The sequence below is a fragment of the Chaetura pelagica genome, unplaced genomic scaffold (assembly GCF_000747805.2).
Source record: "Chaetura pelagica isolate M959 unplaced genomic scaffold, ChaPel_1.0 scaffold264, whole genome shotgun sequence".
Lineage (NCBI taxonomy): Eukaryota > Metazoa > Chordata > Aves > Apodiformes > Apodidae > Chaetura > Chaetura pelagica.
In genome coordinates, this window is record NW_009953064.1 from 466552 (window position 1) to 482657 (window position 16106).

At 40.2% G+C, this 16106-nt stretch overlaps 1 protein-coding gene across 1 annotated transcript in view; it reads right to left on the reverse strand.

Annotated features, from left to right (window-relative positions):
- The window catches only part of FARP2 (FERM, RhoGEF and pleckstrin domain protein 2), a 55965-nt gene that overhangs the window by 21503 nt on the left and 18356 nt on the right, over positions 1-16106 (reverse strand). Inside the window, exons 6-13 of the mRNA XM_009996721.1 lie at positions 15446-15560; positions 9779-9926; positions 8363-8458; positions 6886-7049; positions 6671-6739; positions 6039-6096; positions 5108-5347; positions 4409-4415 (exon numbers count right to left, since the gene is read on the reverse strand). Coding sequence (XP_009995023.1) covers positions 4409-4415; positions 5108-5347; positions 6039-6096; positions 6671-6739; positions 6886-7049; positions 8363-8458; positions 9779-9926; positions 15446-15560 — 897 coding nt within the window. The remainder of the gene's footprint in view (positions 1-4408; positions 4416-5107; positions 5348-6038; positions 6097-6670; positions 6740-6885; positions 7050-8362; positions 8459-9778; positions 9927-15445; positions 15561-16106) is intronic.

A 16106-nucleotide genomic window follows, 5' to 3' on the forward strand; every position in this document is an offset into this window, starting at 1 on the left:
GGAATGCACAAGTACTGCAAGAGAGCAAAACCTATCAGCCTAACTCATTTTGAAAAGCCACTAATATTGGCATACTTTCTACAGCTGCATGTATTTGCTAAAACAGGAAGACACAGAAGTGGAAGGATGGAAAACAGCCCTGTTTTACTGAGGAGCAGGAGCAATGGCTTCAGCATGCTCCCCTTGCTGAGCTACTGCTGCAACAGCTGATGGATATACTGTTTGGAGCAGCAGAACAACCCTGGAAACCCAAGTGGTTCTCCATAAAAAACCACAGCACTAAAACCTGTACATCAACTAGAATATAAGTACCTATATATGTTCTCCCCAGCCTCCTCCAGATGGGGGCAGAAAGCAAACATGAAAGAACGTACCTTTCAGAAATGACACTGTTAGAAGGAGGAGAGGATGACCACTTACAGACAAGTGAAGGTTTGCACCTAAGCTTTCATGTGCTCTTACCACAGCTCCTCAAATTCCTTCTTCTCAAGGTGAACATGCATGGGATGTTCACCAAAGATCTTTTCATTTTTTCTATGTAATCTCCTCCTTTTTTTCATGTCATGCGACTCCCACAGCAGCTTTTACTGCTCAGCGTCTGCAAGGGGCCAAGCCCTCTTGGTTAGGTAGCACCAACTCCACAGCTGCCAGCACACTACTCACTTTCCTGTACAGGAAACCCATGTGGTCAGGATTAAAACACCATCAGTACTGGGAAGAAAGTTTTAGTAGTATCAACACTTAAAAAAACAAAAACCAACTGCAAGTAGTAGCACTGAAAGCTCAGTAGCATCACTGGTACCTGGGACACAACCATACTTCACCCAAGGGCGCCAATTCCCTCACACTACCCAAGACAAACAACGCAGACAGACAATGGTGAACCTCTCCTTCTTGTCTCCTCCTGCCACCTCAAGAGACAGCTGGGGAGAAAAGGATGCCTGGCATAGCTCTAAGGCAGTAAAACAACTCACAATTGGTGCCCGAGTTCACTGTGAAGCACTTCCCTTGAAGGCAGGCTGGTTTTTCTCCATTTCTACTGGAAAGTGAATCAGAACTTATCCCTCTGGAGGAAATGACGAAGAAACTCTTCTCACAGCTTTCTGGCTATAATAAAAACTGTACTTAGGAACTTAATTTTCTCCTCCTTTGTGCCTATCTTGGAAACCACAAATAAAATGACAGAGCTAAGCATGCAATTATGTCATCAGAAGCCATCTAGTTTGAAAACCAGAAAAGCCCAGAAAGAAACCACATCAGCTACATGCTGTCCATTAGCAACAGCACAGAGCAGCTGCCAGGGGCACAGGCAGCAGCACCCAGCTCTCTCACACAACCTGCAAGTACCCCATGATGTGCAATCCCAGCAAGTGATACCAGTCCAGAGGTGCTGACCAGCATTGTCTTTGTGCAAGTATCCCAAATCCAGGTATCCAGAGCAGTTGGATGACGAGAAGGATCAGTGTTCCTGGTGACATGTCTAACTAAAGCCTTTATCTGACCAGCTTCATACCTGGGTCAAAGCTCCCCTCACCCAACCACCTTTGTTCTCACCTCTGGATATACACATCTTTCTCCAAGCTAAAGGACCAAGATGCTTACCACTCCCATTCCTTTAGAAAACAAAAGGGGCATTACATTAAGACTATGATTACTTTTTTATTTCTTTTAGAAAATCCCTGAGATTTAAAATTGCCAATAAAAGACCTGCACAACTGCAAAATACAAGAAGCAAAACACTGAAGATGCTTTTTCAAATTAACTACATTGCAAGAAAACATCCTGGCAAGTCTTCTCTCAGGATTGCCAAGTGTGTCTACTGAAAACGCAGGCAGCGTTTCCCCAAAATCTTTTGAAAACCTAGAGATTGTAGTTGCATTTATTCCCATATTAAGCAATTCTCAAACATGTAGAGAGAATGCCTGTGATTGAGGCACAGAACATAAAATGGAGGCAGACATGGTTATCTGCAAATAGCTGAATTTTCTTAAAAGATAAGGAAATTACCAGCTTTCCTCTAAATCTTTAGGTAATCTTTTAGTCCCTGACTCTTACCACCTCCAAGAGAGTTTGCAGGCAGAAGTACTTGTTTTCTGTTTTTCTTCTTTTTCAAATTACATAATGTAGTTAGCTGTGGGAAGGAAACCAACTGCCTAAGAACATGCTTCAAGGTACCAGCTCTGGACCCAACTGAGGACCTCCTCCAAGTGCCTCTAGAAATGTCCTACCACGCATTCACCACAGCATCTCCACAGGTATGAATAAAGTCACATGAAAAAAAGTCACCCACAAAACCGGTACCACTTACAAGCAAAAAAAGAGCAATCAAACTGCTGTACCTTCCTGTAGGTCCAAACTAATAAACACTATTTAGAATATGCTTTCATTTTCTGTGCCACTGGCAAAGAAGACAGATTTCTTAGGGAACAGCAGCAACTCCACTCAAACACAGTAACCACAATGTAAAAGCAAGTGCTGTGAAGAATTATGATACTTTAGTAAAAACTACACTAGAAGAAATGGGTGACTAAAGGAGGTTTTACCTCCTCCTGTTCTACCATACCTTGAGAGGAATTCCCTTGATGGTTTAGTTACCAGAATTTTGAGAAATAATAGTATTTTTTTAAAATGTTTGAGTAAAGAATGAAGGTATTTTAGTGATTTATCAAGACCACATTTAAGAAAACTGATAGGAATATTATTGAGTATAAAGTTGTGCTTGTAATTGTAAGCTGCTTATTTTGGAGACATTGATTGCACTAGTACTGCACTCACTCCTCCTGGAAACTGTAAAGGACTCAAAACTGGGCAACAGAGAACCCCAAAACAAATGGCTGAAGGAGATGATGCTTCCCATCACAAGGTTTTGGTCAGGTGTTATATATTTCACACTCCTGCTTGTACAAAAGCAAAATACTATAAAAAAATGCTATTACAAGCTGAAGCTCAGAACTTCATCCCCCCTGAATCCATCAGGTTGGACATTCCATAACTATTACTGTTTTGTGTCAATAAACGTTGCTAAATTTCATATGGCCAGTTCAGTAACTGCCTTTTCAATTACACTTTCAAACTCACAGATCAAGTCTCATGCCAAAGTTACCTGACTAAAAAACAAATAATCTGTAAAAGCAGTGAAGCTCTAACTGTTGTCTGCAGTATTCACTCCTCCTAAGATCTCAGATTTCCCAGGCAGTTTACAGTACTTTTCTGAATACAGTATCTATTTTAAAGAAGTTAAAGCTATGACCAGGTTTAGCACCACCTGTCTTCCACAGATTAAGGACACTTTCATTGAGTCATTTGTAAGTGTGGGTTTTTTTCAGAGTGATTAAATAAAGAAAAAGGTGAGACAAAATGGAATGGGGATTAAGTGCTTTTATAGTCTTTGCATATATCTCCACACTGCTGCAAAGCAGAAGATTACTTGTTTGTTGCTTGATTTCTGAAGGCACTTTGAAGTCAGAAAATACGATTGTCTTCACAAGAAGTTTTGGTGACTGCTGCTTTCCCTTGTGTACACATTCCCTCTTCTTCAAATATACCACAGACATGTTGCATAGGTTGATGTTTTAAAATTTTCCTTCATAGTTGGTTTGAAGATTGTCCATGTTTTGGGTTGTGGAAACAAAAAAAAACACCCCAAAATGAGGAGTCTCACTGCACAGCAGGAAAATAGCTAATTCACTGGATGTGGCTGCTTGTTAACAAGCAAGGGCAAAAGGGACTGTTGGATTTGGTTCCGGGAGGAACTGCATATTATATCAGACCCTTGCAGATAAGTTTATAGTCAAAGAAATCCTTCAACATACTTTAAGTTGTGATGTCTGCATGAACCAGCTGATGATACTTGCAGTATTTTGAGAACATCACAGCCTATTAGAAGACATTCTTGGATGCACAGGGATGCATATAATGGAGCAGCAAAGCTAGGATGCTTGGAGGGAAGCTGGAGAGGTACTTTGGAAAAAAACAAATAAAAATCAATGACATTATGAGATTTAAAGTCCAGCCACTGGATTAGAGTTTTCTTGCTTAAAGTGACTGACATCACACCCTTTGCATTTCTAAGCCTGAACAGTATAGAGGGATCTATCACAAAAAATCAAGAATCAATCAATTAATTGGCATGTGCCTTCTCCGTCCAGTCTTCTTGTGTGCGATTTTTTAAATTATTCTGGAAGTCAAAAGCAAAATTTTCACTGGTGGCTTGAGCAAAAGGGTTACTAAAGAAAAGGTTTACATCCAGTGGTGCAGCAGTTTCAGAGTCCCAGGAGTCCGTGTCTGTGCTGCTGGAGTCTTCCGTGGTGGTAGGAGGATAGCTCAGCTGCTCCAGCTGGTCAATAATGTCTGTGAACTGAAAGGCTGAGCTGGACTCAGAGTGGACTGAGTAGGCAGGGAAGTTCACCATAGAACTGGCCTCTGAATGGTTGGCAGAGCTGTAGGTGTGCAGGGAGGAGGGACCATTGAGAGGCAAATTGTTGAGGGAGCTGCTCTCAGAGCGGTTGTTGATGAGCGAACTGGTTTCGGAAGGGCTCAGGAGGCTCTGCATTCTGCTTGCTTGGGCCTTCACCTCAAACAGCTCTGAGGTATCTGATGGTCTCTCATTGCCATTGAAATCACTCCCTTCTTCAAATTCAAACTCATCTTCCATATTCATATCTACTGCTTCGGTTGAGTACCTGTCAGGGCTTGACTGAGAAGAGACTGTATTTTGCTGCAGGGCATCTGCAGTTAAGCCAGGAGACTCTGACACACACTTGGAAAAATCAGAGCCCTTTAACTCTACACCACTGTACACGTATGTAAATGCCTCAGAACCCCCAGCAAAAAAGGACATTTCTGCTGGGTCATCATCAATGAATTCCTCTGACACCTGTAACTGTGAATTTGTCAATGTGAAACGAGGGGCACCCTGACTGCCATGCTGATGGTCTTGTTCAGCAAGGGAAACACCTGTGGTAAAGTCATCCTCATCATTGTCATTTTTACAAACAGCCACTCTGTTCTCCTTACTGCTTTTCTCTACATCTAGATCTAAATTGCAACCACTCTCAGAAACAGGACAAGCAGGGTTACAGTTTCCTGCAACACTACCAAACCCAACACCTTGGAGCATGGGAGATCCAGGCTGCTGCATCAGTTTCCTCCCCACTTCTTCTGCAGGTGCTGCAGTGTTTTTTTCTGGGATCCTTGTATATGGTGCTCGGGGATCCAAAGAGGAAGGGTTGGTTTCTGCAAAGATGGGCAGGACAGGAGGAGTGGCCGATGAGTGAACTGAGTGGAAGGGGGCAGCTGCTGAGGCAGGAGACCCTGGGGTTCTCAAGCCCTCAGTGAATGGGATACTCTAAGAGGAAAAAAAAAGTAGAAACAAAACACATAAAAAGGTTTTTAAAACACAGAAAAACAAAAGCAACATCCAGTTCCTGATGCAGAAGGATTATGTGCACTTCAAAAGAACCCACTTTACAGCAGACAGAACATTGCATACAGAAACAGATCCAGCATCCCCAGTAAGAGGCAAGGTATTTTTTCCTGAATTCTGGTAACTGGATAGAAAATTAAATCCCTGTGTTTTACAGCCTCTGCTGAAAAAGCATCCAAAAGAGAAAGTAACACAAAACAATGACAGTAAAATCCTGTGATCCTTAACCTCTTGCACATAAAGAAACCCCATTCAGTGAAACACTTGTTTCTGGCCACTGATTGTAGAAGGCATTGATGCAATGAACATAAAGACTTTCACAGGAAGCAGTAAGCACCTCAAGACAAATTAACCCTCTGAAATAATAACATATAAGAAAGCATGACATTTTCTTTTCAGTTAAACTGAACTCTGAAAAGGAAAATATGACTCACTTTAGACTCTCTTAGCTACAACTACCAAAACTAACACCACTCATGAAAATAATTTAAACCGTGTAAAAATAAAACATGAAATGGATTCCAGACAAATAGTTCACTCAGATCACCTTTCCTTCACCATCACTTGGTTGTCAGCTTCCCTGACTGCAATATCCAAGCGCTGCAGCACTGACCTGTTTCGGCACGTTGGTGTTCGAAACGCGAGTGGATGCTCTGGCTTTGCTGTGCCTCCTGCAGAACAGAGAGCACCCTGTGAGCTCCCAAGGCAGCCTTATCCCCTCCCCACTCAGCTGGTTCCAACTCTAGCAGCCAACAGAAACATCTCAGGCTGCATTTTATCACGCTTTGTTAATAACTAGTTGAGATTTTAAAAGTCACAGGAGTTGTGAGTTAATGCAGGAGTAAGGAACATACAGAAAATGGAATAAAGCAAGATCCAGATCATTCACTGCAGGACAAGTCAAGAGCAACTTGGGGTAGAAGACTAGATTAAATAGCACATTTAGTTTAACTTCTTCCTTTGTCATCAGTAAAAACATCTACAAATCAACGGCTTCAAAGACGGACTTGAGTTAATCTGTAACAATTTTACTAACAACTTCCAATTCATCCAACCACATAATTTATGGGACAGAAAATTCTATATGTTACACTCCAAAAAGTGGCATCTTGCATCATTCTTCTGGTTAGATTCTATGTCAATAAATTACTAGAAAATCAATCGTCACAAAGTCATTTAGGAACACTGAAACATAGGAAGAAAGGGCACTGTGAACATATCAACTACAAAAGTATTTGTGCTTACCTTTCATATGGGGTTTTCTTCATCCCACTGTCCTTAATATAATCCACTAGTTGCTTCTGAGTTCGTCCACTGTGAACCCACAAAAACACTAACATTATGAAATGCAGTGGATGAGAATTATAAATGGAATTACTTTGGAATACTTTGTCCTCTTGATGTCATTTTCTAAGACATAAGGAATTCAGCTTTAATAAATCTGTTCTGTTTCTTCCTACCTGTATCTGAAGGATGACCCTCTGGTGAAGAACACTGCTTTAGCCTTTGGCTTTGGCTGATCAAAGAGCCTAAAGAAGGTGTGATATTCAACACAGATTTTCCAGAAGTTTTTACATTCGTCCCTACTTCCCAAAAGAAACTCCAACGTGTCTTGATATGGGCCCTGGGAACAAAACATAATAATCCACCTTAAGAAATATGGATTGTAAATTAAGAAGCATGAAAGAAGTTAAAATATTTAAGTGAAATAATAGCAATTATAACATTATTTTTCCTTAGAAGTTCGGATGCTTGTCTCACTTCCTGAGATTTAGAAAAGACTGGATAACACTGTGGATGTTGGAATACAATGAAATAATGAAATTTCACATGAAATTTGAGATTCTCTTTGTAAACCACATTACTATACATGAAGACAGTGTGTCCTGCTTCATGTTTCCTTAGCACACATAACCATAGTATGTCCAAACACTCTTTTCCCTCATTTTAATACAATCCTATATAATCCAAACATTTAATATAATCCTATATAATCCAAACATAATCTAGTTATCCAGTATGGAAGCAACAACAACTTTGACAACACTTGCAATCAAAAACATGTACTGTTAAATCAGCCAAGCATGAAAAAGAATACTTCTGCCCTACAGACATACAGAAAAGATAAGGCTGTATCAACACTAATCACACAGTCCTTAAAATTAAACTCCAACAATATAATCTCAGCCATCTGTTATTTCCTGAGGTGTATCAGGTTTGAATGAAGGGACTCTACTAGATTTTTCCCAACACACTTTGACCTAAACAACAGAGATTTACTATTTCAATGCTTAAGTTGTCTTAGTTCATTTTGACAATAATGGATCAGTGTTGAGTGTTAACTTCCCTTTATATCCAAGGGAAATATTAAATTAAAGAATCACAGAATGATTAAGGTTAGAAGGGACCTTAAAGATCATCAGGCTCCAACCTCCCTCCTATGAGCAGGGACACCTCATACTGGACCAGGCTGCACAAACCTCATCCAACCTGGCCTTGAACACCTCCAGGAAGGGGGCATCCACAGCCTCCCTGGGCAACCTGTTCCAGTGCCTTCCTACCCTCATGGTGAGTAATTTCTTCCTGATTTTCCCAGCGGGAAAATTCTTCCCCCAGTCCATATTTGTGCCTGAGGTTGTGTAACTTTTTCAGAATAGAAGTACAGAGACAAAAATACTTGGGTTTTTTGAGGGGTTTTTTCCATATCTTACAGTACACATGTGCAATCCTATGTCAAAAATAAGCTGAGGCTGATGCACAGAACCTAAAAATCTAAGACAACAGACATAGGGTGAGAAAGGAAAGATTGTTACTTGTATGATGAATCCAAGCCTACCCCACTGAAGCAGTTTTAAAAAATTACAAACTCCAGAATTTTTCACAACAAAGGTGTTTTTCTTTCAACACTGATCAGCCTATTACTATAGTAAAACTTACACAGACCTCTGGGTGAAGTTTAATAAGGAATCTTTTCCTCTTGAAGCTCAGTTTACGGACCTTTGACCAGTTGAAGGTGTTGATTTTCGTATTACCCTGAATTAAAATAACAGTTAGAAGTTGGCAAAAGTTTCAGCAGTAAGAGCAGCAAACAAAATTCTGTTGTGGGCATATAGACATCTGCATGGGCACACACACACCACCCACCAGCCCATTCTGTTGGATTTTTATTCCTGGTGGCAATATTCCCTTAAACAATTGTATCTTTCAGTACAGGGATAGCTATGAGTGTTCAGTGTTTGTGTCTCTGTGCAGACAGTAGAAAACTGAATGAAAATCTAGAAAACTGATGGGAAAGGAACATTGCAACCCCATCAATATTCAGGATACTTTATGGTCTGGGAAAGATGACGATTATAATTTTATTTAATGTGCTTTCCTTTTCCTCTGCACAGAACTCTAGTCACACTCCTCCAAGCTCATTTTTCCAATTGGGCAGTACAACATACTGAGGAGTACTTGCCACACATGCTAGGAATCTTGCCAAGCACTCTTACTCACAAACCCTGCCTATTTGGCTAAAACCAGGCTCTGCCTTCACCCTGCTGCCCTACATCTGCCCTCCCTTCCCCATCCCACTGACTCCCTAAGCCTCAGGGAAGGACCCTGTCAGCACTCACTGCTGCAGCAATTCTGTCACCCTCACAACAGCAAAGGGATATGAAAAATGGTACTTCAAGAGAAAAACCCAAATGAGCTGAAATGAGGGGCTGAGAGGTCACTTAGGAGGACAAAGGAATTAACAGGACTGCAGGGGCTGATGAATCTCCAAAGAGGAGCTGCCCCACTGTAACAAAATATCAGGTAAGACACAAAATGAATGGAAAATGAGTGTCCAAATGGAAATACCTCAGTAGGTTGGACACCTGTGTTTTGAGGGGGGGGAATAATATGATCACATTCATGAACAGAACTCTGATCACTGAGTCACTTACTTAATGCAACAAAAGTAGTAGTTCTGATTGGTCCCATGACTTCAATGAAACAGCACTTCTACACACTAAAAGCAACATCATCCCAGCAAAAATACACCGCAACACTAGAACAATGGAAACTATGCTAAAAAATTCAGGATTCCAAGCCTGTACCAAACAAACTGATGATCCTTAACTTTCAAACAGACAACAAAAAACCTTCTACTTCATTGTCACTGTTGGTTTCGATGGTCTTCTTTCTGCACCAACAAGGGGAAACTGCACCAAACTGTATTTTGGGGCTTAAATGACATTCCCTTAACCACAAAAAAAACGTTCCAAGTTTTAAAATCATCACAGACACCTATAGTTAAAAGGAGTGACTTAGCCCCAAGAAGTGCTAATGGATAGACACCTACCCAGCCTCTTACCCTCACCTTACCTGGAATACCAGCACACCCATGTGTGAAACAGCTAGATTAATTTTGGTGCCCTCACGGTCAGATGCAAGGTGGAATCTGATGCCATACATCTCCAGCTTCCGAGCAATTTCAAGAACTTGAAAGTCAGATTCTGCAGGAGTTTGGCCCCTATAGTGAGGAAGAAAACGAAATTTTTAAGAAAAGAAAGTTTTAAGAGCAATCTAATTCTACAATATTGCCACCACAGCTAAGACACTTAAGTCTTAACTCAGGCACTAATTGTAAATTCTCTGTCTTTTCTAGTTGTGCAGTTTCATTCCAAATATTACACTGAAACTTGTGTAGTAGGAGCAATATGCAATGACAGATGACCAAGACTGAAGCACTGAAACAAGTTACAGAGCTTTCCAGTTTAGAAACAATGAAGTCGAACAAATTAGAATTCAATCCACAATGCTCCTTCCTCTGCTTGCTTTTATATGCATTAGATTAGAATCATAGAGCCATTAAGGTTGGAAAAGACCTCTAAGATCATCAAGTCCAACTGTCAACCCAACACGACAATACCAACTAAACCATGTCCTTAAGTGCTACATCCACATGTTTTTTTAACAATTCCAGGGATGGTGACTCTACCACTTCCCTGGGCAGCCTGTTCCAAAGCCCGACCACTCCTTCAGTATAGAAATTTTTTTCTAACATCCAACCTAAACCTCCCCTGGTGCAACTTGAGGCCATTGTCTCTTGTCCTATCACTGGTTACATGGGAGAAGAGACTGACGCTTCTCTCCTCCTCACTCCAACCTCCTTTCAGGCAGCTGTACAGAGCAACAAGGTCTCCCCTCAACCTCTTCTTCCCTAGACTAAACAAGGGAGATCAGGTTGGTCAAGCAGGATCTTTCATGAACCCATGCTGGGGCTGATCTCCTGGCTGTCCTGCATATGCCACATGAGTGCACCTGAACTGCTCCATAATCATCCTCAGTATTGAGGTGAGGGTGACAGACCTGGAGCCCCCAAGATCCTCCACAAAGCCCAAGTAAGCAATACAGACTACTACAGACTCTGGTGTGCACCAATCACAGACTCAGCCTTGATTTCCTTCTCCACAAGTCTGCTGAAGTCAAACAACTGACATTTTGTTTTCCTGTATCTTTTCTTTTTTTCCTTCCCCCCAGTTTTCTCCACGAGGGGGAGTTTACTCCACTGTAGTGCAATTTTTGACTGCCTCTCAAGATCAGGAGGGGTGTCCATAGACCATGTGTCCAGGCTCATCAGCAGAGTCAGTGCAGGGAAGAGGGAGCACTCATGGAGCAGGAGAGGTGCCTGAAACACCTCCTGGCCAGGACACAGAAGGCACGGCAGAGCTGTTGTGCAACCAAGCATGTGAAGGCCAAAATTACAGACCAGCCCAAAATGTGTAATTTCAAAAGCCCTGAAATGATCTAGTGAAGCACCAGTACTTGTATCGATGAGATCTTTTCCCTAGAAGTCAAAACTGTCTCTATCAGTTCAGAAGTCCTGACAGAGGGCTGAGGATACACCAAGAACAAGCAAATGCTGTCATGAAAATATAGGAGTTCTTGCTACTGAACCTACCCCAATTATGCGTGAAGTAACAAAAAGTCTTTATTACAAAACCAAGCCTGCCACCTGAGGCAGTCTCTGACCTAAAAACTTACTCCAAGACTGCACTACTGCCCAATTTTAGGCACAAATAGAATCACAGAGTCATAGAACGGTGAAGGTTGGAAGGGACCTTAAAGATCATCAGGTTCCAACCCTCTGCATGGGCAGGGACACCTCCCATCAGACCAGTCTGCACAAGCCTCATCCAACCTAGCCTTGAACCAGGGAGGGGGCAGTCACAACCTCCCTAGGCAACCTATTCCAGTACCTTACTGCCCTCATGGTAAAGAATTTCTTCCTGATGTCTAACCTAAATCTACTCTCTTTCAGTTTAAAACCATTAAAATACAGCCCAGGAGAATGAGCTAAGGCAGGCAACCCTTCTCCTGTGCTAGCTCCATGGAAACATAACCAGCACAGGACTTGCTGGAGCACTAGGAGTGGTGACCCTGCTTCAGCCACGGCTGCACAAAATGACTCCTGCATCCCTAATGAAAATTATTAGAAATAATAAATATTGTGTTACTTCCAAGCAAGTGCCACATTGAGTCCCCTACACTAGTGCAGTGATTGAATTGTTCCTGCAAGGTCTAAGTTCACTAGTACAAACGTGATGGTACATAGAAGATAAAGGGGATAAAAAGTCACTATTACTCTATTTACAACCAACTGAAACCAGATACAGATTAATGCACAAAGGCAAATTTTCTAAATCCTCTTTTCAAGGAAATGGCTTCCCTTCCATAAATCTGTATTCCATTTCATTAAAACAGATGAAAAACTATTTGTAGCATGATCTATTTTTATGTATTGTGTAGTGCCAACCACAACATTGGTACTAAAGGAATTCTCCAGCTACCCTGACTTGCCTTTCTGGGCATGCTCCTTAAAAATTCCTCCTCCTATCTACCTGTAGTCATGTCTTAGATTAAACAGCCTTTTTTTTTTTTTTCCTCCATGTAGATTTCTTTTAAATATAAATTGAGAAAATTAAGGTAAATGATGACTACATTTGAATTTATCAGAAACAGGGATGACAGCTATACATATTAGCTGCATAAAGGAACTGTCTCTACAATCCCGAGTGCAATCATGAAATTTGTCTGGTATGTTACCATTGCAAAAATGGAGGTTGTTAGAAGAAACAATGCTTCTTTGATTCTCAGTAAAATGCTCCTTAGACTTAAAACACACACACACACAAAAATGCACTGAGAAAGGAAGCCTAAATGCACAGACACTTAACGACAGGATTTCAGCAGTATTCTATTGCCTTATTCATTCTGGAGGGGAAAAAAAATAAATACATCTAAAACATTACAACAGGAAATCCAAAACGTATTTTGCCAGCTGCAGAAAGCAGGGATTCGGTGAAGTTCCTAACTTCACAAGCTCAGCCCATATTCCAACCTTACCCAAACGTCAGGATTAAAAGGCAGTGTATGTATAAAGGGACTATGAAGAGCACACAGGATGAAAAATCTGATTTCAAATGGAAAAAGAAATCCCAAACTTGACAGAGTCTTGTAGTTGCATTTCTACCAGTATTACCACTGCAGGTACTAGTTATGTCTAACAGTTTAAACTGGTAAAGCAGATTTCTCTTCCCCTACTGAAAAGAGTAATGCTGGAATTCATGTTTTTATACTGGCCTTAGGTGTTGCCAACACTTCTGCCACAGATGCCTCAACTGTGTTAAAATAGCTGAAGTACCATGGTTCCTGGTTATTAAACACACACATGGCAATAGACCATAAACACTCATTTTGGCCACAGCTTCCTGAATTACACTCTAATAGCACTCTGAGAACTCCCAGACACACTAATTCTTGCTATAATTCTTCTGAATAGACACAGCAAGAATGAAAGTGGTGCTTTGGCTTTTAAAGAGGATGCTCAGGATGCTATGGTTGCTGGATTTTGGAAAAGAGGGTTGGGAAGGGAAACACAGTTTCTGATAAAATGGCAACTACAACATTTGAGCTAAACAGTAGTAAAAAATATTCACAAACAGCCTAATGTAACTGATTCAGAACCACTGGCAGTTATTTTACATTCCATTAGCTATGACCCAAAGTTCAGCACATCTCAGGAAGCATGAAAATAGTAATTTTAAGAGTATTGACATGCACACAACTCGCCTGAACCTACCAAAGCAGAAAGAGCCTGGAGTGGGGAAAGCCAAGAGCAACACTGGGCACCCCAAATGGTTACTAATGAGCAGCAGTTTCAGAGGAACTGCCCTCAGATGTCTGCTGCAGACCAAGCTGCACAGGCTAGCCTGAAAACAATCTGGTCTAATTTTGTTCATCCATTAAGGAGATAAATCTACTTAATCTTCCCCAGGTCAGTGGACAACAGGCTATCTATTAAAGTACTTTCCAGCAAAAAATGCCATCAAGGCATTAAGTTTTCACATAAAGTTTCCTTACAAACATCCATCTAGGCAAATACTGACAGAGTGTTACAACAGTCACATGGCAATCAATTGAAAATAAATGCTGTTAAAGGTTAGGTGATTTACAGAGTATTTAAAATCAATGATTAATATAGAATTCTAAAGATGAAGTGTCAAAACAAATGCCTGTCTAGAAATTGTTCAGACTTCGTAGCAATGTAAAGCTACAGTTTTTCTAATTTACAAACAATGTAAGGAATGGGCAACTAAGCTAAGAAGTTGTGACAGGACACAAAGATTAACAGCAAATGTAAATATAAACCAGTCAAATCTGTTTCTCTCCTGATTTATGTATGTACACACACAAAACAAAAAACAGCCACATGAACACAAGCAAATTATGTTATGTTTAAACTCTGGACTTATCCCACAGAAAGTATTCTACTCGCGCTGCTTGCAGGAAGGGATTTTGAGTGTCTAGGGTGCTGGGATTTAACTGCACCCTCACCAATATACAAAATACAAACTTTAAAAAAATAAACTATTAAAATAAAACAAGTGAAGTTAATTCAGGCAACAAAGTAATGTGCTAGACCAAAAAATTAGCTCATCTTGTTTACTGCATTTGCAGGGTTAAATATAAAACCCATACTTGAGAAAGTAAAACTTTGTAAAAGTGAAATGAAAAATATTGATAATGAATAGAAAATAAGTGTTCAGTTCCCATCTTTCTGAATACAATATTCTTAATATATTTTCTCTTATTTTCTCAGTGATATTAACACTGTGTACTTAAAAGCCTAAAAGAATGAAGCTGTGGCAAATATAGATCCCACCCTGCAAACCCTGATCTTTCAACCTTCCCTGATCTCACAACAGAGCCTCCCTGTAGGCTGACTTCTCTTTCATGAGAACCATGTCAACTGCCTGCTCCAAATCTTCTTACTTATCAAAATATTTCACATTGCACTCAGAGTAGATCTTCACCTTTTAAGACCAGCCAGATCAGACCATAAAACACACAACCTTTTTGGACACTGAATGTGCACAGCAGAGAAGTGGGCAATCCAAATAATAAAGCACTAGTTTCTGCAGCTTATGACTGTGTATTGGAATTAATCTTATATCTGTGGCAAATAGCTTCTTTTTCCCTAAAAATCCTTACTTATTTCAAAAACATTCCAGCTGTAAGAGAAAGTATTGCATAAGTTTTGATGAAAGTTATTTCTCTCCCATTCCCTGCATCTTTCTCCATTTTCCTTATGCTTAATTAGAATAGAATGAGTCCAATGCAATTGATTTCTAATTAGACAAAAGCAAGACCTATGCATTTGATGGCAAGTTGAACTTTAACTTTGTGGACTGGAAATTCTGGAGAATAATTTTGCCTAAAACCATTATTACAAGCTCTTGAGAGCTTTCTTTTTTTATGTGTTATTAAAGGTACCCTAAAAAATAATCACTTGAGGAAAACACTGCTCAACAACTCTGTCCTAACTATGCAACTATTGCTACATCAAACTTTTCCTGTTAGAGGCAAATGGTATTTAACTTATATAATCTTAACATCACCCTCTTGTGCAGTGTACTTGACCTCCACCAAGCAACTTCATCTGCTCCCCAGGAATATACATCAGGGTAGACATTCAGCCTCACTTACACATGCTTCCTGTGGAACTCCAGAATCTTTCCTTCAATCCTTTCCTGGTTTGGCAAATACTGGTTTGTTTTAAGGTGTTCTCGATCCTCTGATTCATCAAAATCCCCTATTTCAGCTATTAAAGAAAATAAAACAATGTTACAATAAGAAGCAACAATAGAAAAGGAAGAATGACAGAAAAACTTGGTAAGGAATTACAGAGACTCCAAGAGCCAGAACTTATTTTTCTTTAAGTCCTTCAAATTTGTGCATTACAGTTTGTATCCAGCTTCATTTGACAAAACTCACAACTATCCCAAGCAAACTTTCTTGGGATTATAGCAGTATTTTAATATCATTTGGAAAATTTTGACACCTTTATGGTCAAATATGTGAAGTAAGTCACCATGAGGTGGTCTAAACATTTCTTTCTTACAGATACCTCACACCAAACCAGCATATTTCCATTTAATTTTCCTAAATATATGTGAAATAGTTATGGACAAGCCTACCTGGGAACAGGGCAAATTCAATTTTAGGAACTGTTCAAATATCAATATACAATAAAAAAAGAAAGCAGTGTTATGTGACTATAAATCCCCACAGCACCTATATTTGCTATCAACTGCTGTCAGAGAAAGGAGAGTGGACTAAGTGAACTGTGTTAAAAATAATTTTATTT